At 46.8% G+C, this 27,818-nt stretch overlaps 3 protein-coding genes and 1 non-coding gene across 6 annotated transcripts; 2 read left to right on the forward strand and 2 right to left on the reverse strand.

Annotated features, from left to right (window-relative positions):
* Positions 1-1,557: 1,557 nt before the first annotated feature.
* Positions 1,558-7,702, reverse strand: RPP21 (ribonuclease P/MRP subunit p21). Of its 3 annotated transcripts, none has more exons than XM_060271225.1 (6): positions 7,599-7,689; positions 6,965-7,076; positions 5,921-6,021; positions 5,312-5,394; positions 4,314-4,460; positions 1,558-2,866 (listed from the first exon to the last, which is right to left on the reverse strand). In XM_060271225.1, the coding sequence occupies exons 2-6, from the start codon at positions 7,010-7,012 to the stop codon at positions 2,670-2,672; spliced, it is 576 nt and encodes a 191-aa protein (XP_060127208.1). In that variant the 5' UTR covers positions 7,013-7,076; positions 7,599-7,689; the 3' UTR covers positions 1,558-2,669. The 3 variants fall into 3 exon arrangements, with proteins under 3 accessions (XP_060127208.1, XP_060127207.1, XP_060127206.1); XM_060271224.1 differs by having other exon boundaries at positions 1,559-2,866; positions 7,639-7,702; XM_060271223.1 differs by having other exon boundaries at positions 1,559-2,866; positions 7,583-7,691.
* Positions 7,703-9,538: 1,836 nt separating this feature from the next.
* LOC118081091 (acetylcholinesterase-like) lies at positions 9,539-18,626 on the forward strand. Its single transcript, XM_060271222.1, has 4 exons — positions 9,539-9,691; positions 11,941-13,402; positions 14,820-14,959; positions 16,735-18,626. Exons 2-4 carry the CDS (start codon positions 11,949-11,951, stop codon positions 16,773-16,775), a joined length of 1,635 nt encoding a protein of 544 aa, XP_060127205.1. The 5' UTR covers positions 9,539-9,691; positions 11,941-11,948; the 3' UTR covers positions 16,776-18,626.
* TRNAI-GAU (transfer RNA isoleucine (anticodon GAU)) lies at positions 17,655-17,727 on the reverse strand. The gene has a single exon. It is a non-coding gene; the product is annotated as a tRNA-Ile (tRNA).
* A 207-nt stretch (positions 18,627-18,833) lies between the features above and the next one.
* Positions 18,834-27,697, forward strand: LOC118081093 (cholinesterase-like). The gene is made up of 5 exons (XM_035107259.2): positions 18,834-19,636; positions 21,987-23,493; positions 24,564-24,709; positions 25,229-25,317; positions 26,208-27,697. Exons 1-4 carry the CDS (start codon positions 19,630-19,632, stop codon positions 25,294-25,296), a joined length of 1,728 nt encoding a protein of 575 aa, XP_034963150.2. The 5' UTR covers positions 18,834-19,629; the 3' UTR covers positions 25,297-25,317; positions 26,208-27,697.
* The last annotated feature ends 121 nt before the right edge of the window (positions 27,698-27,818 follow it).

Here is a 27,818-nt window from a genome sequence, read left to right on the forward strand (position 1 = left end):
TTATTTCTCCTTCCCCTCAGCACACAAAGTATTCTGGCATAAGTGGGGGCAGTATTCAATGCTAATTCTACTCTGAGTAAACCTATTGAAATTAATAGACCTAATTAGCTTGGGTTCATTGATTCCACAAAGCAGTTAAGTTGAACACCAGCTTGAAGACTCCAAATTTAAATGAAAACCTCCAAACTCAAATGGAAAGAAAACTGTGGGGGGGGGGGGTAGTTAGCAATGTCAACAGAAGCCCCCAAAATTGGGACCAGTAGAGCAGATGGCAGAGAGGTGGACACTAGTTTATTTATTTATTGAATTTATATACCGCCCTATACCCGGAGGTCTCAGGGCGGTTCACGAAATAAAATCAAAATATAAAACCACAAAATACATAATAAAATCAAAAACAACCCAACCCCAACCCCTCCCCCCCCAAACCGCACACACCACATTTTCAAAGGGCATATGAAATCAATCAAATCAACCGAAAGTGTGGTTAAAACGGAAAGTTTCTGCCTGGCGCCTAAAGGTATATAATGAAGGTACCAGGTTAACTTTGCTGGGGAGAGCATTCTAAAGACAGGGAGCCACCGCAGAGAAGGCTCGTTCTTGTGTTGCCACCCTCTCGAGGAATCGGCACACAGAGAAGGGCCTTGGAAGTTGATTTCAGGGTCCAGGTAGGTTCATATGGAAAGAGGCGGTCCTTGAGGTATTGCAGTCCTGAGCCATTTAAGGCTTTATAGGTCAAAACCAGCACTTTGAATTAGGCCCGGGAACTAACTGCTAGCCTGTGCAGTCATACCAGGATCGGTGCAATATGCTCAAACTGTTCTGCTCCGGTGAGCAACTTAGCCACTGAATTCTGCACTAGCTGAAGTTTCTGAACCATCTTCAGAGGCAGCCCTAGGCACAACACATTGCAGTAATCGAAGCTTGAGGTTACCAGAGCATAGACAACAGTAGTTAGGCTATCCCTGTCCAGATAGGGGCGTAGCTGGGCCACCATCTGAAGCTGAAGGAAGGCACTCCGGGCTACTGAGGCCACCTGAGCCTCGAGCGACAGAAAAGGATCCAGGAGGACCCCCAGGCTACGAACCTGCTCCTTCAGAGGAAGTGTAACCCCATCAAGAGCATCTCCCACCCATCTGGTCTAGGGAACCACCCACTAGCAGTGACTCAGTCTTATCTGGATTGAGCTTTAGTTTGTTGGCTCTCATCCAGCCTGTTACCGAGGCAAGACACTGGTGCAGTACTTCCGCTACCTCACCTGCAGATGTAAAGGAGAAAGAGAGCCAAGTGTCATCAGCATACTGCTGACCATAGCTGCCAAGTCTCCTGTATTCCCCGGGAAATCCCCATTTTTCCAGCTGTTCCTAGCTGAAAAAACGGATTTTTTTTGTTTCCCCCCAGTTTATTCTGGCGCGGTGGCCATTTTGGAACTAGGCGGAGCATGCTCAGAAGCGACTTTTGATGCTGCTCTGTCCAGTTCCAAAATGGCTGCAGTGCGACTTCTGGCATGGCGGCCATTTTGGAACTGGGCAAAGCAGCATCAAAAGTCACTTCTGAGCATGCTCCACCCAGTTCCAAAATGGTGGCAGCGCTACTTCCGGCCTGCTACTTCCGGCCCGGTCCCTTATTTCTCCGACAGCAACTTGGCAGGTATGCTGCTGACAATGTACTCCAAACCTCCTGATAACCCCACCCAGTGATGTCATGTAGATGTTAAACAACATCGGGGATAGGATTGAGCCCTGCGGAACCCCAAATTGAAGGTTCCATGGGGCTGAAAAGCATTCCCCAAGCAACACCCTCTGGGGACGACCATCCAAGTAGGACTGGAACCACCACAAAGCAGTGCCACCCACCCCCTAGTTCGGAGAGTCGCTCCAGAAGGTATAATTTACGGGCTGCTTCAAAGCAGTTTTAGAAGCAAGAAGACCCTCTCTTGGGCTCAAGAGAGTGAAACCCATTGCACTGGACTTAATATATAATACTGCTGGTCATAGTTGCCATCCTGCAATTAAAGAGCCATCTTTAAAGTCTTATGTGTGGAGCCTACTTCATCACTAGGTCTTTTGAGGGTGAAGCCGCTGTATTACTCTGCATGACTCAGAACACAACACAAGAATGATCCTGTTGAAACAAAATTTTATTTCCAAGTTATTTCCAAGAGATTGAGTGTTTTTTTGGGGGGAGAGGGAGGCTCACTTAATTTCATTGTATATAGGTTGTACAATGACAATAAATGTGGTGGTATTATTATTATTATTATTATTATTATTATTATTATTATTATTATTATTATTATTTCACATAGCGTTGTACATGAGATTGGATGGGAAGTTCCAGTGGGAAGGAGTTCACCAAAATCTCCTGGTCTCCAACAGCTCCTAAGTGCAGACACCCCTCCAGGTGGAAAATGAACCTCAAGTTATGGAGATGGTGGGAGAAAAGAAATGCAGGCCGTGCTATTCACTAGGCCGCTATGGGCGGCAGCCCATCTCTTACTGGTGCCTCAAAGTTAGTTGCGCTATAAAAGAGGGCCGTTATCACTGAACTCAAATCACCTGAGCCATTCAAGTCCCACTAGGTTTTAGTTTCCAAACAATCCAGGGTCCTATCTCCACGGCCAATAATCATATTAACCACATTTGACTCTTCTGCCCCGACTTGGGGGCTTATGCGTTTGCTACCAAGCCACAGTTGCCTGCCTGACTGGGAAGAGTTCGTTTCCCCTTCTTCCCTTTGGATTTGGTGCCTGCTGTCGTCTCCTCAGAGGCATGGCTGTGAGGTCCATAACTTGCAGGTGGTGTTGCCTTTTCAGCTCGGGAGGCCTTGGGGGGCTGTTGCACTGAGCTGTGGGTCGGGCCTGAAGCTGGACACAAGGAAAGGAAAACAGCCCAAGGTGATTCCGTTGAAGCATCTTCCTAAAAATGTTTTCCACAGCTACGTTCTCCACACCCAGTTTGGGCCTCCAAACCTTTGCTGCCCACCTCTTTACTCCCCTTCAACTTTCCCAAGACCCTTAAAATGGCTGCCACTGCAACAATTGCCCTCTCTTTGTCTGTGCAAAATTCCTTCCTTTTCTATGGAAACTTTCCAAATGTTTCCCTATCATATTTCCCCAACAACTCAAACCCTTTATTCAAGAGAATTATGAGAAGGCATGTGTGTGTGTGTGTGTGTGTGTGTGTGTGTGTGTGTGTGTGTGGAGCCAGCAGCCAAGTGTTTGAAGAAGTACCTCTCCCACCACTGGCTGAACTAAGTATTAAGATCAGCCGGAAAATTGTTTGCTATACAGTGGTACCTCGACTTACGAAGGCGATCCATTCCGCGGCGCTCTTCAGAAGTTGAAACCTTTGGATGTCGAAGCGTCCATTTTGCACATACGCAGTGTGATCTTGCGCTTTGCGCATACCGCATGCGCCACTTCTGCACACGCACGGTGAAAATACTTCCGGGTTAGCGGACTTCGGAAGTCGAAACCTTCGGAAGTCGAGGCATTCGGAAGTCGAGGTACCATTGTACTTCCACCAACAGGTGCATTTCACTCTATGACAGCCCAAGGCAGGGCCTTCTTTGCCATGGCGCCCTGGATATGGAACTCCCTGCCACTGGAGATACAGCTGACCCCCCACATGAACAGCTTTCAGGAAAGGGCAGATTGAACAATTGGTTGTTTTGCTCTTCCTTATCATGTTTTGTTACTTATTGTTTTAATAATATGACAGTGCCTATCGGTTTAAAAATTTTATGGCAACTACAGTCTTGTATTAGAAGAAACTGTACAGTGGAACCTCGGTTTATGAACACCTCGGTTTATGAATTTTCAGTTTATGAACACCGCAGACCCATCTGGAACGGATTAATTCACTTTCCATTACTTTCAATGGGAAAGTTCACTTCAGTTTATGAATGCTTCAGTTTATGAACAGACTTCCGGAACCAATTACACCCATGCTTCAGGTTAAGTACGCTTCAGGTTGAGTACTCCGCGGACCCGTCTGGAACGGATTAATCCACTTTCAATTACTTTCAATGGGGAAGTTCGCTTCAGTTTATGAACGCTTCAGTTTAAGTATTCCGTGGACCGTCTGGAACAGATTAATCCGCTTTCCATTACTTTCAATGGGAAAGTTCACTTCAGTTTATGAACACTTCAGTTTATGAACAGACTTCCAGAACCAATTGTGTTAATAAACCGAGGTACCACTGTACTATTATTTGATGAAATGTTGTCTACCACCCTGGAAATCTTCAGCTCGAAGGGGAGGGATGAGATAACATTGATTATATTAAAAACACTTAACACCTTCACTCACCTTTTGCTCCTTCACTAGGGGGCATCTGCTTCTCCAGGAATGCCTCAGGTTGCTCCGACCACAACTTGTAGTCGGGGTTGCTGAGGAAACGCTTGGTGAGGCCACAAGTGAGACAACGCACAACGGTCCACCGCTGATGGCGGCGCTCTGGTGAGAGAGGCGAGGAGCAAATGAGTCAGGGAAGCCTGGAAAACAGACTGATATTTCCAGCTTTCCTCCCAAACTTTCAATTACATCAACGGTTCCCTCACTTTTCCTTTGCCCAGCCTCACTCCTTTCTGTGCTCACCACCACAACGATCCATCTCTCAATCTAATAATCTGTACATAAAGGGAAGTTACGAAGAAATATTAATTCTCCAGTGGTCTCTACTTCCTCCGAAGAAGGAACAGAGGAAGATCCCAACAAAGCAGGGGTGGGGAAACCTGCAGATGTTGTTGAATCCCATCAGTCCCAGTTGACATGGCCAATGGACAGGGATAATGGAAAATGGACCTCAGCTACATCTGGAGGGCCACTAGTTCCCTGTAGAGCAGCTACTGGGAAGCCAAGTCTTGGGGGCTGAATGTGGTCCTCCACAAATCTCCATCTGGCCCTCGTGATTATCCCTAGGCTCCACCCCTTACCAACCCTGCTGCCACACCCCCTCGAGTGCTTTTGGCTGGCCATCCAAAGACATGGGAACCTATCCCCTATGCAGCATACGACCCCCATTCCGAGGGAAGGCCACACTACACTTGCAAGTAGGAATGTGTGAACTGGTCCGCCACCATTCTGGGGGAATGCTCAAGGTAATTCAGTTTGTAGGCAATGCCACCCGTACATCTTTCAAGGGGAAAGACACTCCCTTGTTTTGTCCTTCCTGCCTTCCCAACTTGGTGCAGCCCACTCTCGGCTCCGTTTGTGAAGAGGGGAACCTCTGCACCAGACCCAGAGCACAGAGTAGCCCCACGTAGCCCCACAGAGGAGGAGGAGGAGGGAGAGACAGGGGCACTCACTTCTCTGGCGCACTGTGGAGCTGACTCCAGGGATGAGAGGGGAGAAGCAAGATTTGCAGATGGTTCTTTTCACAGATGGATCCCTTGCAAGACAAAGGGAAATGAAGGTTAAGTAGCAAACCTTGTGTCGGACAACTGAGTAAAGGTAAAGGCAAAGAACCCCTGGGCGGTTAAGTCTAGTCAAAGGCGACAATGGGGTTGTGGCGCTCATCTCGCTTTCAGACTGAGGGAGCCGGTGTTTGTCCGCAGACAGCTTTCCAAGGCATGTGGCCAGCAGGACTAAACCGCTTCTAGCGCAACGGGACACCGTGACGGAGGCCAGAGCGCACGGAAACGCTGTTTACCTTCCCGCCAGAGCGGTGCCTATTTATCTACTTGCGCAGGTATGCTTTCGAACTGCTAGGTTGGCAGGAGCTGGGACAGAGCAACGGGAGCTCACTCCATTGTGGGGATTCGAACCACTGACCTTCCAATCAGCAAGCCCAAGAGGCTACATGGTTTAGACCACAGCACCACCTGCATCCCTGTATCAGAAACAGGATGCCTGTGAATGCCAGTGGCTGGGTCTCATGGGCAGCTGGGTCCCCTGACCACTGTCCTGGCACTCACTGTCTTAACACAAGCCGCCGGCTGATGCTGTTCTGCGTGTGGCAATAAAAGCGAGCCAGTTCCTGGTTCTCTGGGTTCTGCCGAAGGATGCAATGCGCTGCCTGTTGCGGAGGAATGGAAGTAAGTTGAACATCCTCGGCATCACCCCCCCACCCCAAGAGATACTCGGGGCCATGCAGATTCCATATGTCCATGGCTTTCCTGCACAACAAGTCCTTGCCAATGACAACATCCATAACTTATTAAGTCTCTTATGGTAAAAACAGTACAGTCCTGCAGCGGCTTATAGGCCAAATATACCATAGCATAAGCTTCTATGGACCAGAGCCTACAGTGGCAGAAGGATAAAATAGTTAGGCAGTTTGTCCCACTACATGTTTTAATTTACTCAGCTATGTGAAAATTATAGTGCTATTTTCACCGATTGCAGCGGTTATTGTGCTTGTTTGGCATGCATTTGAGAATTAACTGAATCATTGCAAACGGCACTGTTTGCATTTTGTTAATTATATAAACTCTGCTCGCTGTTCCCACCACCACTTGGACCCACTGCGTCTATTACAGGCATCCCCCCAAACTGCGGCCCTCCAGATGTTTTCGCCTACAACTCCCATGACCCCTAGCTAACAGGGCCAGTGGTCGGGGATGATGGGAATTGTAGTCCAAAACATCTGGAGGGCCGAAGTTTGGGGATGCCTGGTCTATTACTTGCCAGCTGAGGATAACCATGCATCTGATCAGATGGAATACTGAATGGTTTACACCATTTATACATTGCTCTGCCTTTGCAAGTGCTGCAAAACTGGGGGTTGTTTTTAAGTACAGTATAGACTCTAGAGCCAGACACACACACAAAAGGTACAGAGGCAGGCGGGGAAATCATAAAAGTGAAGCCAAAAGGCCAAACACTACATGAAAGTCAGTTTAGGGTAGAGGATTTCAGTTGTGCCAGAGAGAGGATGAGGATGAGGATTCTGCAAGTATTTTGTGAACAACGAGGTAGCTAGCAAATACGACTGGTGTACAAGGAACACTCTCCCTTACCTGGTAGAGGAAGCTGAGCCTCTGAAATGCTTCTTTGTCCTTTATCATGGCTGACACAGGGAATCTTTACAATATTTTTTTAGTGATGGTTCTGACACAACAGAAGAGAAACCTGCAGTAAACAGGGATTTATTTATTTTTTAAAGGCAGTGAATTTTTTTAAAAAAATATGAGTGATGAATGTGGAAAACACTCAGAGAAGCGAGAGTATATATATATGTATATGTATATGTATATATATATATATATGTATGTATATATGTATATGTGTGTGTGTGTATATATATATATATATATATATATATATATATATATATATATATATATATATATATATAGCGCATTATTATTATTATCTAAAGTCAGCGGTTAAGGAAAAGCGCTCTGCTCTTATTTTAAAACAAGTTCTTTCTCGATGCCGCAACGTGCAAGGGAAATTCCTTGGCAATGAAAACAGATGGCAGGATTGAGCCTTGCTGCAAATAAATTGCAGGAGCGCCATGAAACGCAGAGTGAGTTAGATCCAGATAAGCATGCATAAGATACAAGGGCTCTCCCGGAGCGTGCTAATCCATTAAATCCCCTTTATGTGAATATATCTATCTCTCCTGGACTTACCTGCAAAAGATCCTACCTTTTGCACCCCAGATTGTTACCCCACCGGCACATCTTACCCAGGTACAAAGAGGCGCCTCCGGATCAATCGCTTTCTCCGACCAAGCAGTCCGCGTGCATCCTCTTCCTGGTTTGATGCAGCAAAGGCATCTGGGAAATGTAGTCCGCTCTCAGTCTAGTGTGGATTAATGCAAACAAACATCGAAGCACCAAAAGGGAGTCGAGGCGCCGGGTGTGCACAGGGTCCCTCAGAAATAGCAGGCACCACTTAAAAGTTTTAAACAGCTAAGGCAGGGGTGGCCAGCTCCCAAGAGACTGTGATCTACTCACAGAGTTAAAAACTGGCAGTGATCTACCCCCTTTTTGGGGGTTCAAGTCAAAGTTGTTGAACTTTTTCTGGGAAGGAGGAAAGCCCATTTTTGGGGGGTTTGGGTCAAAGTTGTTTTGTTTTTTCAGGGAGGAGGTAAAATGTTGAGCTTTTATAAGGGGAGCCACAGTGGTTCAGCTTCTTGGGGGGGGGGGAGCCAATGATCTACCGCAGACATCCAGTGATCTACCGGTAGATCACGACCTACGTGTTGGACGTGCCTGAGCTAAGGGACGCTGCTCAGAGACTTCCCCATGGGAAGAATTCTTGGAGTGGGACAAGATTGGGTGATAGATGGAGTCAGGACAAAGCCAGATGTGGCTTATCTGTAGTTATCTCCCGCTTGGACTACTGCAATGCGCTCTACGTGGGGCTACCTTTGAAGGTGACCCAGAAACTACAACTAATCCAAAATGCGGCAGCTAGACTGGTGACTGGGAGCGGCCGCTGAGACCACATAACACCGGTCTTGAAAGATCTACATTGGCTCCCAGTATGTTTCCGAGCACAATTCAAAGTGTTGGTGCTGACTTTTAAAGCCCTAAATGGCCTTGGTCCAGTATACCTGAAGGAGCGTCTCCACCCCCATCGTTCTGCCTGAGATCCAGTACTGAGGGCCTTCTGGTGGTTCCCTCGTTGCGAGAAGCCAAGTTGCAGGGAACCAGGCAGAAGGCCTTTTGGGTGGTGGCGCCTGCCCTGTGGAACGCCCTCCCATCAGATGTCAAAGAGAAAAACAGTTACCAGATTTTTAGAAGACATCTGAAGGCAGCCCTGTTTAGGGAGGCTTTTAATGTTTAATAGATTATTTTATTTTATTTTTCTGTTGGAAGCCGTCCAGAGTGGCTGGGGAGGCCCAGCCAGATGGGCGGGGTATAAATAATAAATTATTATTATTATTACTATTATTATCTGCCCCACCAATCTTCCAGAATCCTGACAGGGAACGCTGTCATAAGCCAGTGCCAAAATGGGAGGGAATGGTTTCAGAGTGGGAGGAAGAAGCAGGTGGGAAGGGTAAGCCAGGCTCAAGTGATGTACCCCTGAAAAGGAGTGGGATGGCATCTCACGCAATTCGATCGCCATCGGAGAACACCGACTATGTTAATGTTGTAAACATTCGACCAGAAAAGTTGCAAAACAACTTCAAAAGATGTACAGAACCTCCCTCCATAGGCCACTTGTCCCTTACCATCAAGCACACTCCGACACTCCATACCTACCGGTAAGGACACCAAACCAAACTCCAACGTGTTTTGAGTAATGTACTCTGTGCTCACTGTTAGCAGCCTAATAAATAACGGGGCAATTGCCAATATATTTAAAGCACATTGTTTCTCCCAAAGAATCATGGGAACTGTAGTTTGCTAAGGGTGCTGGGAATTGTAGCTGCGTGAGATCCCCCAGGATTCTTTGGGGGAAATGATGCGCTCTCAGCGTGCCGTGTGCATGTAGCAATCATAGGTCAGATGAAGTTCTTTCATCTCAAGATATTGCCTGGGACTTCAATCAGAGGAGGTGCATGTTTTCCTAAGCTTTTGACCTTCGTTCTGGGGTTCCATCGGGGCACAGCTGATATGGTATCTCCACAGAGATATACCACCTGGCTAAGAGGCAAAGAACACCAGGATCATAACCACAGGCTCCCCACTTGTTCCCGAGCCAACAAGAGCTGACCTGTTGCTAATCCGGCTGCTTCGTGTGCTTCCAAACCGAACCGGGAATTTGGCTGATCGTGGCTCAAAGAGGTGAGTCTTTGCTCTGCTCCATCACCCAAGGAAGGGTTAAATGCCGAGGGGCCAAACAAGGGAGGTGACGATGGAGATTTGTGACTGGATCTCCATCATTGGATCTCCTGTTTTAAAGGCTCCGTGCAGCCACTCAGAAAGTTGGGGATTTAACCCTCACTCCTGCAATAGTTTTTCTCGCCCACTCTGGCAGCTGGAAAGAAAAAAAAGGTTATTTACGGATTTATTTTATTTTATATTATTTGGTCCTTGGGGCAAATAGCAACGCCTTTCCCCAGTGCTTTCTATCCTCTCCACAACCCTGAGAGGCCATTTAGGCTGGGAGACTGTGACTGGCCCAAGGTCACCCAGTGAGTTTCATAGCCAGGCAGGGATTTGAACCTTGGTTTCCCAGAACTCCTTCAGCAGAACTTCTGAACAGAATAGATGGTTTACATGCACCGAGAATCTGTTGTTAAAAGTTGGAAGTACTGGGGTGGGTAGGTAGGGCCAGGGAGCCAAGGCAACTGCTATGTGCTTTCAGTGGCTACAGCTGTCACATTTGGGCAGCCCTTAGAGGAGAGGAGAGGAGAGGAGAGGAGAGGAGAGGAGAGGAGAGGAGAGGAGAGGAGAGGAGAGGAGAGGAGAGGAGAGACAGACCGATAGACAGATACCAGCACCATTGGTTTAAGAATGCTCGCCAGTTGGTACAAGAAAGAAGATTCCACCTGAATATTAGGAAGAACTTCCTGACAGTAAGAGCTGTTCGGCAGTGGAATTTGCTACCAAGGAGTGTGGTGGAGTCTCATTCTTTGGAGGTCTTAAGCAGAGGCTTGACAGGCATATGTCAATAATGCTTTGATGGTGTTTCCTGTTCGGCAGGGGGTTGGACTGGATGGCCCTTGTGGTCTCTTCCGACTCTACGATTCTATGATTCTATGGTACAGTACTGCTAAACAGACGGATTTTGCTGCCACCTGCTGGCAAAAGGATAAGTAACATTTGAGACTATGGTACAGTCCTCATTCCTGTTAAGTGGGACTTCTTAGAACAGGGAATGCGGCCCAATCGCCTTCTAAATCCGGCCTGCGGATGGTCCGGGAATCAGCGTGTTTTTACATGAGTAGAATGTGTCCTTTTATTTAAAATGCATCTCTGGGTTATTTGTGGGGCATAGGAATTCATTCATATTTTTATCCAAAATATAGTCCGGCCCCCCACAAGGTCTGAGGGTCAGTGGACCGGCCCCCTGCTGATAATGTTTGCTGACCCCTGCCTTAGAAGCATAGAAACATAGAATTGGAAGGGACCATGAAGGCCATCTAATCCAACCCCCTGCAATGCGGGAATCTTTTGCCCAATGTGGGGCTCGAACCCACGACTCTGAGATTCAGAGTCACATGCTCCACCAATTTAGCTATCCTTGTTTCATTTGGAAATATTTGTGAATTTTCTCAGAGATGTTTTTTCCTTTTGCCCCCTGCCACCTCTGCATTTAAGCTCTTCATGGCTTCTTGTCTTTATGGCTCTCAGGAGGCATAACCAGGTTCCTTTTCTGCTCATTGTTCTGTGTTTCCTTCTTCAAACAGCCTCCTTGCTGGTTTGTGTCAGTTGCTTAGATGCAAGTTATTTTCCTGCAATACCTGAACAGTGGTACCTTAGTTCTCAGACGCCTTGGTACTCAAACAACTTGGAACCCAAACACTGCAAGCTCAGAAGTGTTCTGGTTTGCGAAATTTTTGGAAGTCGAATGTGCTCCGTTTTGAGTGCCACACTTCTGTTTGGAGTGTTACACTGAGGTCTGTCTGTTTTTGCTATTTATTTTGCATTTTTACTTTTGCGGCTCTTTTTGTTTTGTTTTTGTGACTGTGTGGAACCCAGTTCAGCTACTGATTGATTGTATGACTGCAGTACATTGTTTATTGCTTTCATTTTATGGATAAATGGTTTCATTAGATAGTAAAATTCATGCTAATTTGCTGTTTTAGGGGTTGTTTTTAAAAGTGTGGTACGGATGAATCCATTTTGCATTACTTTCTATGGGAAAGCGCACCTTGGTTTTGGAACGCTCAGGTTTTGGAACGGACTTCCGGAATGGATTAAGTTTGAGAACCAAGGTACCACTGTATGTTATTGTTGCTTTTCATGTCCAAATAATAATAAAAGATTTATATACTCCTTACTAGAACAAAAGGCCTCTAAGCTGTTAACAATAAACAGTCTAAAACAGTCATTAAAAAAAAGTTACATAAAAAACTAATTCCTTTCAGTTGCCGTGATGTTGTGCCGAGTATTTTCATGCCTGTTTCTGCTGGGCCTCAGTTTCGCCTCTGAGGAAGATGTTCTGGTGATCACAAGCAGCGGTCCCATACGGGGCAAACGCCTCATGACAGATTCTGGTGCGGTGACAGCTTTCTTGGGAATCCCCTATGCTGAACCTCCTGTGGGGAAGCTACGATTTCAAAAACCATGTCCTCACCAGCCTTGGAACCACACCCTGAACGCCACCAGCTTTGGCAATACCTGCCACCAAGGGAGTATAGAACTTTCCGGCTATCGTGCGGAACAAAACTCAGAATCCACCTTCTCTGAAGACTGCCTCTTCCTCAATGTCTGGGTGCCTCATCCCCGACCCTCTTCGCCAGCTCGTGCCTTCGTCTGGATCCATGGAGGGGGTTTTCTCAATGGGTCTGGCTCCATCGATAGGAGCTTCCTAGCTGCCACTGAGAATATCATCGTGGCTTCTATGAACTACCGCCTAGGTGCCTTGGGATTCCTCTCGCTACCCCCAGAGGCTCCGGGGAATGCTGGTTTGTGGGACCAACACCTGGCGTTGAGTTGGCTGAGGGAAAACATGGCCGCCTTTGGAGGGCATCCAACTTGGCTCACCCTGGGCGGTCAAAGTGCTGGGGCTGCCTCGGTTGGTTTCCACCTTCTCTCGCCGGCAAGTCAGGCTCTATTTGACCAGGCCACTTTACAAAGCGGCGCTGCGATTTCCCCCTGGGCTTGGGTGAGGCCCGAGAAGGCTGCCATCAGAGGGCGAACCCTGGGCCGGATTTTAGGCTGCGCCGAGGATGACGACAGGGCTGTAGTCCGATGCCTGCAGAAGAAGGGCCCAGGGGAGATGATGAAGAACTTGCCTATCCTCAGTCATAAAACTTTGGTGGGTTTCCCTTTTGTGCCCACGACCGATGGGGAGTTCCTTCCGGATGCCCCTCGGAAACTTCTGGAAGCTGGGCGATTCTTGGAGAAACCCTTCCTGACCGGCTTCACCCATGATGAAGGCACCCTCTTCCTCTCAGGAAATGCCCCTGGTTTCAGCCTATACAACGACAGCTTGATTAACCACGAGCAACTCTTGGAGGGCCTCCGTTTGATGGTCCCAGAGGCACCTGAAGTTATCATCAAAACCGCAGCAACCGTCTACAGTCAGGAGGAGCACGGGGAAGAACGATATCGAAACGCCTTGATCAAAGCTTCTGGAGACTACCTTTTCTTGTGCCCTGTGGCTGTGGTGGCCACCCGTATGGCAGAAGCCCAAAGCCTGGCATTTGCCTACTCCTTCACTCACCAGCCCTCCTTTGTAACCGTCTCCGACTGGGTTGGAGTGCCCCATTGCTCCGAGCTGCCCTTTCTGTTTGGTGACCCACTATCTACGTCGGGATACACAGAGGCAGAGGGGACCCTGAGCCAAAGGGTTATGAGCTACTGGGGACAGTTTGTAAGGACCGGGTAAGTGATTCCTCCAGTCTTTAGCACTGCCAACAGAAGAGCTGGTCCTTGGTCTCTCTGAATAGCAAGCTCCCCATTTGGGTATTCTTTCTCTTCCCCATTTTGAGAACAAGACTTCGTACGCTCTGAACATTCAAAGCACCCCCCCAAGGGATCCTGGGAACTGCAAATTACTCTTCATTTAAGCTACAATTATCAGCACCCTGAACAAACTAGAGTTCCCAGGATTCTTTGGGGCTGGGGAGGAGATGTGTTCCAAATGTAGAGTGTGCATGCAGCCCAAATTTCTTGGCTTTGCTTATCATAATCAGCGATGGCCTGAACTGGCAGAACAGCAACAATCTTTGCTTTGCCCCCTCCACATTTTATACACCACTTTTCCAGGCAAAGCCTACGCAAAGTGGCTTAAAAAAATAAAGAAGTGTGTGGGGGGAATCAACATTTCTTCTAAAAACAGAAAATAAGGAGGAAGGAAGGGTCATCGTTTTATTTACTGTATTTATTTTTTGAAAAAGCTCTGGGCTTGCTATTGTGAGTTGTTGTATTGAGAGTATTGCAGGATCGTAAACGGGTTTGGTTATGTTCATGTTATCTTATCAAGGCCAGGAAAAGCAAACCAGCAAAAAGTTAAACAAGGCCTTGCTTTGAGCAACAGTGCACGTTGATTTAGGCATTTCCCCCGGTCCGTTTACTTTCATTCATTTGCATACTTACCGCTTACATCGTTATGTGGCTTAATGCTTTGGAAAGCTGCACTCTTGCAAAGCACTTTGAAACGTATTATCACGCACCACCCCAGTCTCTGAGAATCCAGGGGTTCCCGTGCTTACCTAGGGTTCAGTTTCCTTGGACTGAAGGTCAGCGGCTGCTGTGGCATTTTTAGGATAAAGTTAAACCTATACAACCCGAGCACAAGATGGAGGGGCTCGCAGCATTCACCCCTCAAAAGACCGTGCTTCTCCATTCTTTGCAGGCACACAGCAATTACGACTGTGTGGTGGACTCTAGATACATATAAAAAACGCTGTGAAAATACCATTTTTAAAAAGGCGTCTTGAAAAATGCATTTGCCTAAAGCTCACCATTGCCGTCTAGTGTCACATTTGTATAATGCGCTTAAAACGCACTTAAAACATTATATTTGCAGCTGTGTAGCTGTAGCTGAGTCCTGTGTCTCCAGCTTCCAGCCTGCTTCCAACTTCCTCAAACACAACTCCAGCTACCGTAATCCTACCCGGCAGCTGAGTGACAGGGGGTTGAGGAAAGACACACCCATTTGCACTTTGTCACAGAGCAACTTCCATGGTTGTGCTGATTGTGGCGCTTAACTAGTGGAGTTTTATGACATTTCCTCACTTGATTTTTTATCTCAGTCTTATTCCTTTTACTGATTGGTGACGTTTGCTTCCCCTCACAGGTCTCCTGGTGATGGAGAATGGCCTGTCTACACAGGAGAGAATTTCTTCCGCATTACCACAGAGCCAGCTCAGGGCGAGGAGGTGTCGCCCACCCGTTACTGTGGCTTCTGGGTGTGGCTAGCCACGGAAGGATTTAAGGGTCGGGAAGAGTACAATTTCGGGCTGGCGGGTGGTGGGAGTTGGAAGATACCACAGCCCAGTCAGATAACCCTCCTGTTCAATGTAATTTGGGAGCATCTGTCTGTCTTGCCCCACCCATGCCAGCCAGTCACTTGATGGGCACCAACACACTCCATGATACTGTGCATGAAGTGTTGGGTGCAAGTGCTGCTTTGGGGTGCTGTACCTCATCCATTTGCCACCCCTGTCTCATTTCCCGATCTAAAGAGCATTCTTCTGGAAAAGTTATACAGCAATCTGTTTAATGCCAAGGATGCGTTTCCGAGCACAATTCAAAGTGTTGGCACTGACCTTTAAACCCCTAAATGGCCTCGGCTCAGTATACCTGAAGGAGCGTCTCCACCCCCATCGTCCAGCCCGGATACTGAGGTTCTCCTCCAAGGGTCTATTTGGGGGTTCCCCCACTGTGAGAAGTGAGTTTACAGGGAACCAGGCAGAGGGCCTTCTCGGTAGTGGTGCCCACCCTGTGAAATGCCATCCCAGCAGGTGTCAAGGAAATAAACAACTACAGTGGTACCTCAGGTTACAGACCATAGCTGCCAAGTCTCCCGTTTTTCATAGGGAACCCCCCCCCCTATTTTAAACTGTTTCCTGCTGGCAGCCCAGATTGGGAAAAATCCCGTAAATCTCCCAGATTTCCTACCTGCCAGGGAGGCTCCATTTTGGGTCCTGGCGCTGCCCTATTTCTGGTGCCCAGACATGGGTAGCGCGGCACTGGAAGTCGCTTCTACACATGTCCGATGCCACTCCGCCCATGCCTGGGCACCGAAAATCGGGTAGAGCGGCACCGGAAGTTGCTTCTACGCCTGTCCGGACATGCATAGAAGCGACTTCTGGTGCCGTGCTACTGCTGATCCCGCATTTTTCAGTGGGAGACTTGGCAGCTATGTTACAGACGCTTCAGGTTACAGACTCCGCTAACCCAGAAATAGTACCTTGGGTTAAGAACTTTGCTTCAGGATGAGAACAGAAATCATGCTCTGGTGGCGGCAGCGGGAGGCCCCATTAGCTAAAGTGGTACCTCAGGTTAAGAACAGTTTCAGGTTAAGAACGGACCTCCAGAACGAATTAAGTTCTTAACCCGAGGTACCACTGTGCTGTATTTGACTTTTAGAAGACACCTGAAGGCATCGCTGTTCAGGGAAGTTTTTGGTGGTTGATGTTTTATTGTGTTTTTAATATTTTTCTGGGAGCCGCCCAGAGTGGCTGGGGGAACCCAGTCAGATGGGCGGCATATAAATATCATCATCATCATCATCATCATTTCTGCCTGCCTGCATATGCAGATGGTGCTTTCTAAGGTCACCTCCTATTGGGGCAGACTTCCTGACATTGTAGGTCTATGTACACAGCCTAACACCAACCCTCTAGTCCTCCAAGCAGAGAGGTAAGAAATGGGTTTTCACCAGACGCAAGAAGCCTGTTAGTGTTGTTATGCTTCCAAGGGGAGGGTGTGTGTGTCCATAACTAAGGTGCCACCACAGAAAAGGCTCTCATTTTTATCCCTGCAGAATGAGCAACATTCACTGGTGCAGGCACAAGCGGAGCCAGCCCCCTCCTATCAATCTCAGATGGTTGGTATGAGGAGAGGAGGCCCACAATTTTCCATTAGTTTCAGAATGGTTCAATACCAGGAATAATTGACCCTGCAATGCAAATGAGAATACAATTTGCAACCCCAGCATTTTTCCTACTGCAGCTTCCTTTACCTAAACATGTCTTCCTGTTTTCCAGACTCTGACCTGATGGCTGAAGAAAGAGACTCTGATTGGTAAAAGTATCTGGAAATGGATGGTGCAGATTTCACTTTAAAATGCAACTATCCTCCTTCTTCTACTATCCCGAATCTCAGCCAAGCCATGTGGATTCATGCCTGTCGATTATACTTTGTGTGTGACTATCTTGAGGATCTCACTTTTCACAGAAAAACAAGAGAGAGAAAGAAGTGTTTTCAGACGCATTAAGTCATTAACAACAGCTTTAAAATATGATTTCAGCCCTTGCTCTTAAGATTCCACAGCCACAAGCAAATAAAAGGAGCCAGCAGCAACTTTTGAGAACTTTTGGAGTCTGGTGATTATTTTCTTTTTATTATCCCTCCACCCACAATTTTTCCAGTTAAAAAGAAAAAAAAAAGTAAATTGTGAAGCGAAGTTACAATTCCTGCACATACTCTTCCTGTTTCTCGGTTCCTCTTTCAGACAGAGACTCCAAAACAAACAAACAATCCTCCATTTACAGGTAACATCTTCACTCCAATTCATGCAGGGGATTTCTCCTGCCCATCACTCACTCTCTGCAAATACTTCTACCTCTTGCTTCCCTGTTCCTCAGCTTGGATTTCCTCCTGATCTCCGCTGGGGGACTTTCCCTCTTGCTTCACATGACGCCTTTTGACCATTCAGCCAATCAGGGCTGTATCAGAATTCTTCTTGCACCCAGGCACTCCCTGGTCCCCCCTGAGCAATTCCTGCCAAGCCTCCCTCAGCTGCTTCACTCTCTTGAATCAGATAGAACCCTATTTCCTCCCATCAGTTCTCGCCGTGTGCCATGGAGTTACAAGAAGTGAGGCTTCCTGAAGTTCCATCATTGTCTTTCCCAGATTCATAGAATCATGGAATTGCACAGAGTTGGAAGGGAGCCTGAGGATCATCTTAGTCCCATGCAGGGATCGAACCTGTGACCTTGGCGTTATCAGCACCACGCTCTAACCAACTGAGCTATCCAATGGAGAGTAGGGCAGTACCATTTATTTACCCAGGTTCTCATTGCTTCTTTTTTTAAAAAAAGTGAGAGTGTGAGTACAAATAAACTTTTGACATAACTTGGTGGAAGAAGAAGAAGAAGAAGAAGAAGAAGAAGAAGAAGAAGAAGAAGAAGAAGAAGAAGAAGAAGAGGAGGAGGAGGAGTTTGGATTTGATATCCCGCTTTATCACTACCCGAAGGAGTCTCAAAGCGGCTAACAATCTCCTTTCCCCTCCTCCCCCACAAAAAACACCCTGTGAGGTGGGTGGGGCTGAGAGACTTCAAAGAAGTGTGACTAGCCCAAGGTCACCCAGCAGCTGCATGTGGAGGAGCGGAGACGCGAACCCGGTCCCCCAGATTACGAGTCTACCGCTCTTAACCACTACACCACACTGGCTCTCACTGGTGGAAGGCCAGCAAGCCCAGGGGCCAGCAGCCAATGACACTTAACACACTGCCAAAAGCCAATAGGAAAGGTGGAATAAAAATATATTAAATAAAGAACCAAAATATGTTCAGGAACCCTTCTCTTCTGAGCGCTGTGAGGTTGCAGATCTCCCTTCAAACTCCACATCAAAGTAAGTCTCTGTTTCCCACTGTCTTTGATCCCGGTACTGGACTTCCACCTTGTCAGTACAAGGCTGTGGATACAGGAGAATCAAGACTGTTTTGGGCTGCTGTGAACCCCTCCATTGTAGGCTTAGGTTGTGTCCCTTCCACCTCTCCAGTTCTATGATTCTAAGATTCTAACGATACACATAAATAAACCATACGTCATAAAGACACCACAGTCTCTGCTTGACCTCACTTCCAAAAGGAAACACAAACTCTGGGTCGGCGCCTGAAACCCTGCTTCAAGACTCGGGTGGCATGCAACAATATTTAAAATAAGATACACTCCTATGTATCTGAGGGACCCAGGTGGCGCTGTGGTTAAATCACTGAGCCTAGGGCTTGCTGATCAGAAGGTCGGCGGTTCGAATCCCTGTGACGGGGTGAGCTCCCGTTGCTTGGTCCCAGCTCCTGCCAACCTAGCAGTTCGAAAGCATGTCAAAATGCAAGTAGATAAATAGGAACCGCTACAGCGGGAAGGTAAACGGTGTTTCCATGTGCTGCTCTGGTTTGCCAGAAGCAGCTTTGTCATGCTGGCCACATGACCGGAAGCTATACGCCGGCTCCCTCGGCCAATAATGCGAGATGAGCGCACAACCCCAGAGTCGGTCACGACTGGACCTAATGGTCAGGGGTCCCTTTACCTTTACCTTACACTCCTATGAACATACGAGCCTTCCAGATCAAGCCCTAGGCCCATCTAGTCCAGCATCCTGTTCTCACTGTGGCCAACCAGATGCCCCGAAGTAGGACTTGAGCACAAGAATGCTCTCCCCACCTGGTATTCAGAGTCCCACTGCCCCCATTGGTGGGGACACACACAGCATAGTCATCATTCCCCTGATAGCCTTGGACAGGGACTCCTTTTTTTCTCCCAAAGCCACAAGGTTGCATATCAGCGATGCTAATAATAATAATAATAATATAATAATTTGTTATTTATAGCCCGCCCATCTGGCTGGGTTTCCCCAGCCACTCTGGGCGGCTTCCAACAGAATATTAAAATACAATAGTCTATTAATCATTAAAAGGATTGGGAATCCATCACACTGTAGCAAAGCAAAGCCTCCTAGTCATGGACTTCCACCTTGCCAATCTTCCAGCATCCTCCCACTCTTTGGACAGAGCCTGAGAGATCAATGCTGTTTTCAGTTAGCATAGTTACTCTCTGTTGTTTGTGAGCATTGCAGGGATCACACTGGTCACATCTGCATTTTGTTTCCCCCTTTGGCCGGAGCTGGGATCAGGAGTGGAAAACAACTCATTAAGGAGATGGGAGGTGAGACCTTACAATTAGGAAAATCCATTTGCTTTTGAAGAATTGATTTGGATCTAGGCTTGCATACCTCTAATTCTGAAACAATGTCAATGGTTGACTGTTCAAGTCGGTTGCAGGAATCTATGCAATTCCTGTGTTTAAGGAAACCCTGGCTGATCTTTTCCTTGGACTGCTGTTTCTCTGAACTACAACAGCTACACATAGCTTTAACCCAAGCCTTTGGGTGTGGGTGTGAGAAAGCGGGGAAAGCGGGATGTGATGCCCATTCTGTCATTTAGGACCCAGAAGCCCTCCCCTCTTTGCAGGTTTTCCAAAGGTCTAGTGACTTGCCCTTGAATTATTTTGCTTCAGGTAGGTGGTTTAATGTTGCACTCCAAATCACACTTACTAGGCACTAAGTGTCATCAATCCCAGAAGATCTTACTTCTGAACAGGGATGGTGAGTCTGTCCATATCAGTTTCTCTCTGGTTCTCATTTTTCCAACCATAAATTCGGTTCTCCACATTTTGCATCCATTTGCATTTATAAAGACATTGCCACAGAAATTAAGTAGTAGTATAGTAGGAATTTCTCATATATATTTTTATAAGCAGTTCTGACTGATTAATTTTTTTTTGGGGGGGGAACAATTTGCCTAATATATTTTATGCTATTTTATGCTCTTTTCACTAAGATCCTCACTTCTTTCCACTTTCCACTAATACATCCATTTACGTAAGCATGGCTGGGTTAGATAACTGTACCACAAAATTCAGACAAGTGCAGATTTCAAAGAAGAGCTGTGTTTCAACTTTAAATGCATACTGGATAGATAGAATTTCTCCTCCATTCCCAAGAAAAAGGTCCCAACAACATCCCATATGGCAAACATGGTAGTTCTAACCATGTCTAGTCAGGAGTAAGTCCTATTGAATTAATGTGGCTTACGCCTAGGCACAGCTTTCATCTATGTACGTTTACTCAAAAGTAAGATAAAAAAAATTCCTTCAGTAGCACCTTAAAGACCAACTAAGTTTTTATTTTGGTATGAGCTTTCGTGTGCATGCACACTTCTTCAGATACACTTGAAACAGAAGAGTCAGACCCTTATGACTGCAATTGGTCCTGCGGGGAAGAAGCAAGGGCTAAGGCGCTAAGGGCTGAGGCGCTAAGGGCTGATGCATGATCAAGCTTTCTTTAGCGCCTCAGCCCTTGCTTTTTCCCTGCAGGACCAATTGCAGTCATCAGCAGTCGTTAACAGCCATCTACAGGTTTACCACTCCCATCAGCCCATCACCCATTCCCACCCCCCCACCCTCTGTATATACATAAGGGTCTGACTCTTCTGTTTCAAGTGTATCTGAAGAAGTGTGCATGCACACGAAAGCTCATACCAAAATAAAACCTTAGTTGGTCTTTAAGGTGCTACTGAAGGAATTTTTTTATTTTGCTTCGACTCAGACCAACACGGCTACCTACCTGTTACTCAAAAGTAAGTTCAGCTGAGTTTCCAGGGGCATTTTGCCATCAGACAGCCTAGCATGTCCCTGTGACATAAATCCTGGACGAACAATGTGAATGAAGGCTCTCTATTACCTACCCACCACCACCTCTGTTTCTGGAAAGAGCCTTGTTCTGGGAAAAAGAACTGTTGCTTTAAGAAACATTGGGAACCCTAGAGCAAAACAGCAATTGCACATCAAGGGAGCACACAGAGTCAGAACTCAAACTTGTGGATAGATGTACAAGGCAATCCCCATGCATGCTTACTCAAGGGTAAGTTTTACTGTGTTCGATGGAGATTGTATCAATATAAACAAGTTATATTAAGAGTTATGGACATTTCCAAAAGGGGAGTTAAAACCTTTGTAATATTCATTAGTCTCTTGATCTGCAGTGAAAGAATTAAATTAATCACTGCCACCTGATGCACCTCCAAGCATGTTTGCATTTCTGCTGCAATTTAGGGGGGAAATAGGAACATAGACATACATAAAGAATGTAGAAATGAGTGATTAAATTTTATTCCTAGACAGAAAAATGGGCTATCGAGCAGGAAATGGCTAGAATAACTGGTCTCCCAAACCTCCTGAATAGCTGAGCCTTGGAACATATAAACCTGGAGAAAATGTGTTAAATTTATTTGATTTCCCACCTTTCTAACAATGTAAATGGAGCCCGGTGCAGAGTCAGCCCAGGTTGCTGAGTGAGGGACCTCATGGCTTGTTTGCAGAAGGCATTCAAGGTCCATGATCTGTGTTGCCCTTGTGGGGCTTTAGGGAAGAACCGCAGAGCAGGGCAGAGCGGCGGATCATTGAGAGAGAAAGGACCTGCCTCTTACCGAATGTAACTTTTAAAATCCCCTTCTAGCTGCTGCAATGCCTGGTCTCCTCTCTTCACTCCGCTACGTTCTCATTCTCCTCCTCCTCTTTTCACCTGCCTCTGGCTCTGCCCCTGGCGATGACACCGTGGTGGTCACCAAAAGTGGCCCCATCAAGGGCAAGCATGTTCCAGCTGGCTCTGGCTCTGTGACGGCCTACTTGGGTATCCCCTATGCTGAGCCCCCTGTGGGGAAATTGCGTTTCCAGAAGCCCCTTGCACATCAGCCGTGGAGCCAAGTCTTGGAAGCCACCAGCTATGGCAACTCTTGCCCCCACTTTGTTATTTCTGGCATCCCTGATGCAGCCATGTGGGCAGCCAATACACCACAGTCAGAAGACTGCCTCTTTCTCAACACCTGGGTTCCCCACCCGCGTCCCTCTACACCAACCCCTGTCCTTGTTTTCATTCACGGAGGGGGATTTTTCACTGGGACATCTTCCCTGGACTTGTACAAAGGGGCATCCTTAGCTTCTACTGAGAGAGTGATAGTTGTCAGCATGAATTATCGCCTGGGGATGCTAGGCTTCCTGACCATGCCACCAGCAGCTCCAGGAAACTTGGGCTTGCTAGACCAACAGCTGGCTCTGAGATGGGTCAATGAGAATGCCGCCGCCTTTGGAGGAGATCCGACTCGGGTGACCATATTTGGCCACAGTGCCGGAGCAGCGTCAGTGGGTTTCCACCTCCTTTCACCAGGCAGCCAGACCCTTTTTGCCCAAGCTGTGATTCAGAGTGGATCTCCCAATGCCATCTGGGCTTGGATGAGTCCTGAGGAAGCCAAGCAAAAATCCCTTGCTATCACCCAGCTGCTGGGCTGTGCTGATGGCGACGATAGCGCTGTGATGAGCTGCCTACAGGCGAAAGATGCCACAGAATTCTCTCCACAGGAAATACTCTTCCTTGAGAAAAGCAAATATCTTATCGATCTCCCTGTGATACCAACAACAGATGGAGATTTCCTGCCTGACGACCCTCAGAAGCTTCTGGAGTCTGGGAACATCAAGATCAAGCCAATCCTCATTGGTTTTACCTCCGACGAAGGGTCCACCTTTCTGCCGTTTAGTTTTCCTGGCATCGAGCGCCACCACTTCACCCAGGAGCTACTACTGAAAGGGATACGGATGGCAATACGAAATGCGAAGGAAGAAGTTGTCCAGGCTGTGGCGCAGGAGTACAGCAGCAAGGAAGGCCAGGATCCAGCTCGGTACCACAGCGCCTTGTCACAGTCCTTTGGCGATTACTTCTTTGCGTGCCCAATGGATGAATTCGCTAAGAAGCTGGAAGAAGCTGGAAGCCCTGTGTACACTTACTACTTCAAGCACCACACCTCAGGCTCTGTTTGGCCTGAGTGGATTGGCGCACCCCACGGCGCTGAGCTGCCTTACTTGTTTGGAACCCTCGAGACAGCTTTGGCCATCAATCAAACTTACACAGAAGCTGAGGCTGATCTGAGCCGCAGGGTGATGCGATACTGGGCAGAGTTTTCCAGAAGTGGGTAAGGCATTACCTTTTCCTCTCTTGTGCTTCACCTTTATACAGAAGGCAAGCCCTTTCAACCCTTAAAGCTACCTTCCCCAACCTGATACCCTCCAATATGTTTTTGACTGCCATTCCTATTATGCCTATTGAACATGGAGCTGGTGGGAATTGTAACTGAGAACATTTGGAGATCACCAGGTTTGGGAAGTGTACAATGAGATCATAGAATCATAGAATTGTAGGGTTGGAAGCAACCCCCTGCAATGCAGGAATCTCAGCTAAAGTATCCATGACAGATGGCCATCCAACCTCCAAGGAAAGAGAGACCAGAACCTCCCGAGCAGAGATGTTGTGTGTGGTTGTGTAGCTTGCTATCATCTCTCCTCTCAGTCTCCTCTTTTCTAGGCTAAACATACCCAGCTCCTTCAACCGGTCCTCATAAGATTTGGCTTCCTAACCCTTGATCATCTTGGTTGCCCTCCTCTGCACACACCCCAGCTTCTTAAATTGTGGCACCCAGAATTGGACACAGTATCCCAGGTGTGGTCTGACTAAGATACTATTGGCACTATTTCTTCCCTTGAGCGGGACGCTATACTTCTGTTTTTGTAGCCTAGAATAGCATTAGCCTTTTTTTGTGGGCTGCTGTTGACTCATGTTAAGCTTGCGGTCCACTAAGACCTCTAGATCCTTTTCGCATGCACTGCTACCGGTAGTAAGCCAGGTGTCCTGCATCTTATATTTGCACATCTGGTTCTTCCTGCCTAAGTGCAGAACCTTACATTTGTCCCTGTTGAACTTGGGCCCAGTTCTCCAACCTGTCAAGGTCATTCTGAATTCTGATCATGTCTTCTGTGGCATTAGCTAACCCTCCCAGTTTGGTGTCATCTGCAAATCCGACTGTTCCTGTGAATATCTGGCCTTCAGAATTCTCCAGCTCTCACTGGCTCTGTTTCGCTCCTCAAGTGGTTTTTTTGCCTGACTGGGATATATCCCCAAACTCTGATAATGCCTTTTGCCTGGATGGAAGATGGAGAGCAGTATATTAGTGTTTAGAGCTATATATTTGTTTTACATCCTCTGCAGGAAACCAACGGGGTCAGCTGCCAGTGAGGTAGAGTGGCCGCTCTATAATGCCACACAGCAAAACTTCTTCTACCTAAGCACTGAGCCAACCCAGGTTGTGGACAGGTCACCTGTGCAACACTGCACTTTCTTCAATACACTGACAAGTAAGCTCTGTTCTTTGCCTTGCAGTATAGGTGTGTGTGGACTGCGGTGGGGGCTAAGACCTCATAAGACAAATGCTTCTAATTCCTCAGTACATAACACCTGTACTGTAACTGACATCACCTACACCTGAAAGGAGATGCTACTATCCCTGGACTTCTAGAACAGGGATTGCCAATGTGATGACCATGGGTGCAATGGCGTGGGTGCCCATGGGTGTACTCTCTACCCCTCCATCCTTTGGCCATAAGATGGTAAGTGAGGTTACCTTTTGCCCTGTGAAAAGCCAAGAACTGAAGGAGGAAGCTGGAAGATTGAGACTCTTTCCCACTTCCTGTCTCACTTCTATGAGAAGAAACCAGAGCTGGGGTAGTGGCCATGGCACTCACTCAAAAATCCAGATGTGGATATATGCCTAAATACCTAGGTCAGTGACCCTTGTTCCAGAGTCTTCAACGTCTCATTTCCAGATTCAAATTTCCCTCCGGTTTTCTTTCTTTCTGATTCCCCTTCTTCTACAGACAAATTGAAAGAGGATTCTGCTGCTTCACACAAGGAGGAGGACGAGACAAAGGAATCCACAACTTAATAGAGGAAATCTCCATGAAAGGTCATTAGGACTACAGAGGAAATGTTGGAGCTGGGGAGTATAGAAAGATGAATGAATGAACAGAGAATGAATAGGTAGACCACATCAAACAGTTGAGAGGAGGACATTTTCTCCCCTCTCTGTCATCCGGCTTAATGGTTTGCATGGCCCACAGCTAAAACGGCTTCTTTCTGCAACCTGTGTCTGGATCCATGTTTTAAATGCGAACATCTGTCCCTTTCCCCATATCAGGAAGGTTTTGTGCTGCAGCCCAAAGGGAGCTGAAGTACTGTAAATGAGTGCTTTCTCTTGTTACCCTCTTACTCAGCTCTCCACATTTCCACATGCTGAGATGTGGGTGGCATTGTGGTCTAAACCACCAAGCCTCTTGGGCTTGCCGATCACAAGGTCGGCAGTTTGAATCCCTACGACGGAGTGAGCTCCCATTGCTCTGTCCCAGTTCCTGCCAATCTAGTAGTTTGAAAGCACGCTAGTGCAAGTAGATAAATGGGTACCGCTGTGGCGGGAAGGTAAACGGCGTTTCTGTGTGCTATGCTTTCCGTCACCGTGTCCCGTTGCACCAGAAGTGATTTAGTCCTGCTGGCCACAGGATCCAGAAAAGCTTTCCCTTGGCCTGAAAGCGGAGATGAGCGCCACACCCCATAGTATGATTCGACAGGACTTAACCATCTAGGGATCCTTTACCTTTGCCTTTACCTTACATTTGCACATAAATTTGCTATATATATATATCCTCATGAAAATTCATCAGCATTATAATGCTAATTTATTCTAATACACTTTTTTTTGTCTGCAGCTTTGCCTAACACACACATTTTTTTGGCTAAACATATTTCTCTCATTCATGCCTATATTGCAATCTGACCAAACCCCACTCATCTTTTCAACAGGTGTTGCCTGACTTTGTGTCCCTCAAGAATAAAGCATTATTACCAAGTGACCTAGAAGAAAACCTGACAAGATATTCTGGGACTCCCATGCTGATAAAGACCCACTGCTTCCTGTGACCTTAACACGCTCACAACCAATTGAAAACACACCTTTTATGTGTCTGCGAAATTTTGAGCTTCTAACAAAGTAACTGTTCTGCCATTTTGAGAAGTGGGTTTCAAGCTCTTTGGCAGTTGTAGATTCCTGAGACATCTAATATACATTTCCTTTTGATATTAGCAAAGTTTAAGTTACTTTTGCTTTGGTCCTGATGAGTGATAGTTTGATTCCTGTAGTTCAAAGCTAACAACTTCATTCTTCCACCCCCCCCCCCCAATAATAATCATAATACCATAATGCCATGCCTCTCTCACAGTAAGATAACCTTAAGGCTTCAGGAAACAAAGATCACCAGTTTAGTCATTTCTCATTAGGGTTATATTCTTTCACCAACCAACTGAACAAAGTAAATGACATAGGAAATAGACAGGAACTTGTGGGAAAAAGACGATAGAACAAATCCATGTCGGTGTTATAAGAAATTGCTCAACCCCTTTCCTCTCCTTTACGATGCATTGGCTAAAATGAGTACAAACCCGCTCGATTTTCAATGGTTAGCTAGTTCTCCAAATTCCAGCAATAAACTCTACACCCTCAAGGAACCAAAACATGCTTCGCTTCAGGACACAGATGCCCCTCTTCCTCCCTTTCTTACTTTAGTGTCAGTTCTGTGGCAATATTGTCACACCCACTTTCTGTAGACTTTTGGGAATAGTTAGGGATTCTTTTACTCTTTAAATCAAGGTGTGTTGGTGTGGCAAGAGCTGCTGCCTGCCTATACTGTAGGGTCATTTTGCTGTCTGAAGCGGCACCCATATATTCTGAAACTTTCATTTCATGTAATAAACCAGTCTTTCTTTGCTCCTCTTGTGTATGAGTTCTCTTGCGGGGTGTTATAAAATCATATTGGGGGGGGGGGTTTGCAGGACACCATTATTAATGAACAGAGAGGGGTGACAGAATTTGACAGCTGCAATACCCAGAATCCTGTTCAATGCCATCTTCCCTGTCTCCCCACCCCTCCAGCTAGGACGAGACCCTGCCTGAAGGAAGGCTTAAGGATCTGCATATGCACAACAGTTAGCATAAACTCACACATTTCCCCTCTCCACCTCCCCTCCGCCCAGAACAAAACAATGTTTCCAGAAGAAGGGGGGGGAAAACCGCCCAAATCCAAAGTTAAACTTTTCTACTCAAGTTAATAATACAGCCTATTATATGTTCTCTTACCATGAAATCTCTATCCGCTGCCTCTGTATTAGAATTGCTGTTTTATATCTTAGAACTGTATATGTCAGGACTGCTACCTTTTAATTAGAAATCCCTGCATTAGGTATGTTTTCCAGGTATATTTTCTGTATGAACCCTGTATGATCCCAACCCACCTGAACCTTGCCCTACTACCACCCTATACCCATTCAAGGACACACGGACAATAGAGGGATTAGCTGGAACAACTTTATTCAAATAAATTGCCATCCTCAACGTAGCCCACCCTTCCATGGCCTGGA

This window comes from Zootoca vivipara, chromosome 2 (assembly GCF_963506605.1).
Source record: "Zootoca vivipara chromosome 2, rZooViv1.1, whole genome shotgun sequence".
In the NCBI taxonomy this organism is placed as follows: Eukaryota; Metazoa; Chordata; class Lepidosauria; order Squamata; family Lacertidae; genus Zootoca; species Zootoca vivipara.

Bases quoted from the DNA above. Each gene is read 5' to 3' on its own strand.
- RPP21 (XM_060271225.1), bottom strand. From the start codon at position 7,012: ATGATAAAGGACAAAGAAGCATTTCAGAGGCTCAGCTTCCTCTACCAG. The intron at 4,461-5,311 runs GTGAGTGCCCCT...CTCTCTCACCAG, and splicing joins CTCCACAGTGCGCCAGAGAA to AGCGCCGCCATCAGCGGTGG. The intron at 2,867-4,313 runs GTGAGTGAAGGT...CCTTGTGTCCAG, and splicing joins CCCTAGTGAAGGAGCAAAAG to CTTCAGGCCCGACCCACAGC.
- LOC118081091 (XM_060271222.1), top strand. From the start codon at position 11,949: ATGTTGTGCCGAGTATTTTCATGCCTGTTTCTGCTGGGCCTCAGTTTC. The intron at 13,403-14,819 runs GTAAGTGATTCC...TTCCCCTCACAG, and splicing joins GGACAGTTTGTAAGGACCGG to GTCTCCTGGTGATGGAGAAT. The intron at 14,960-16,734 runs GTCGGGAAGAGT...CCTGTTTTCCAG, and splicing joins AGCCACGGAAGGATTTAAGG to ACTCTGACCTGATGGCTGAA.
- LOC118081093 (XM_035107259.2), top strand. The intron at 23,494-24,563 runs GTAAGGCATTAC...CATCCTCTGCAG, and splicing joins GCAGAGTTTTCCAGAAGTGG to GAAACCAACGGGGTCAGCTG. The intron at 24,710-25,228 runs GTAAGCTCTGTT...CTTCTTCTACAG, and splicing joins TTTCTTCAATACACTGACAA to ACAAATTGAAAGAGGATTCT.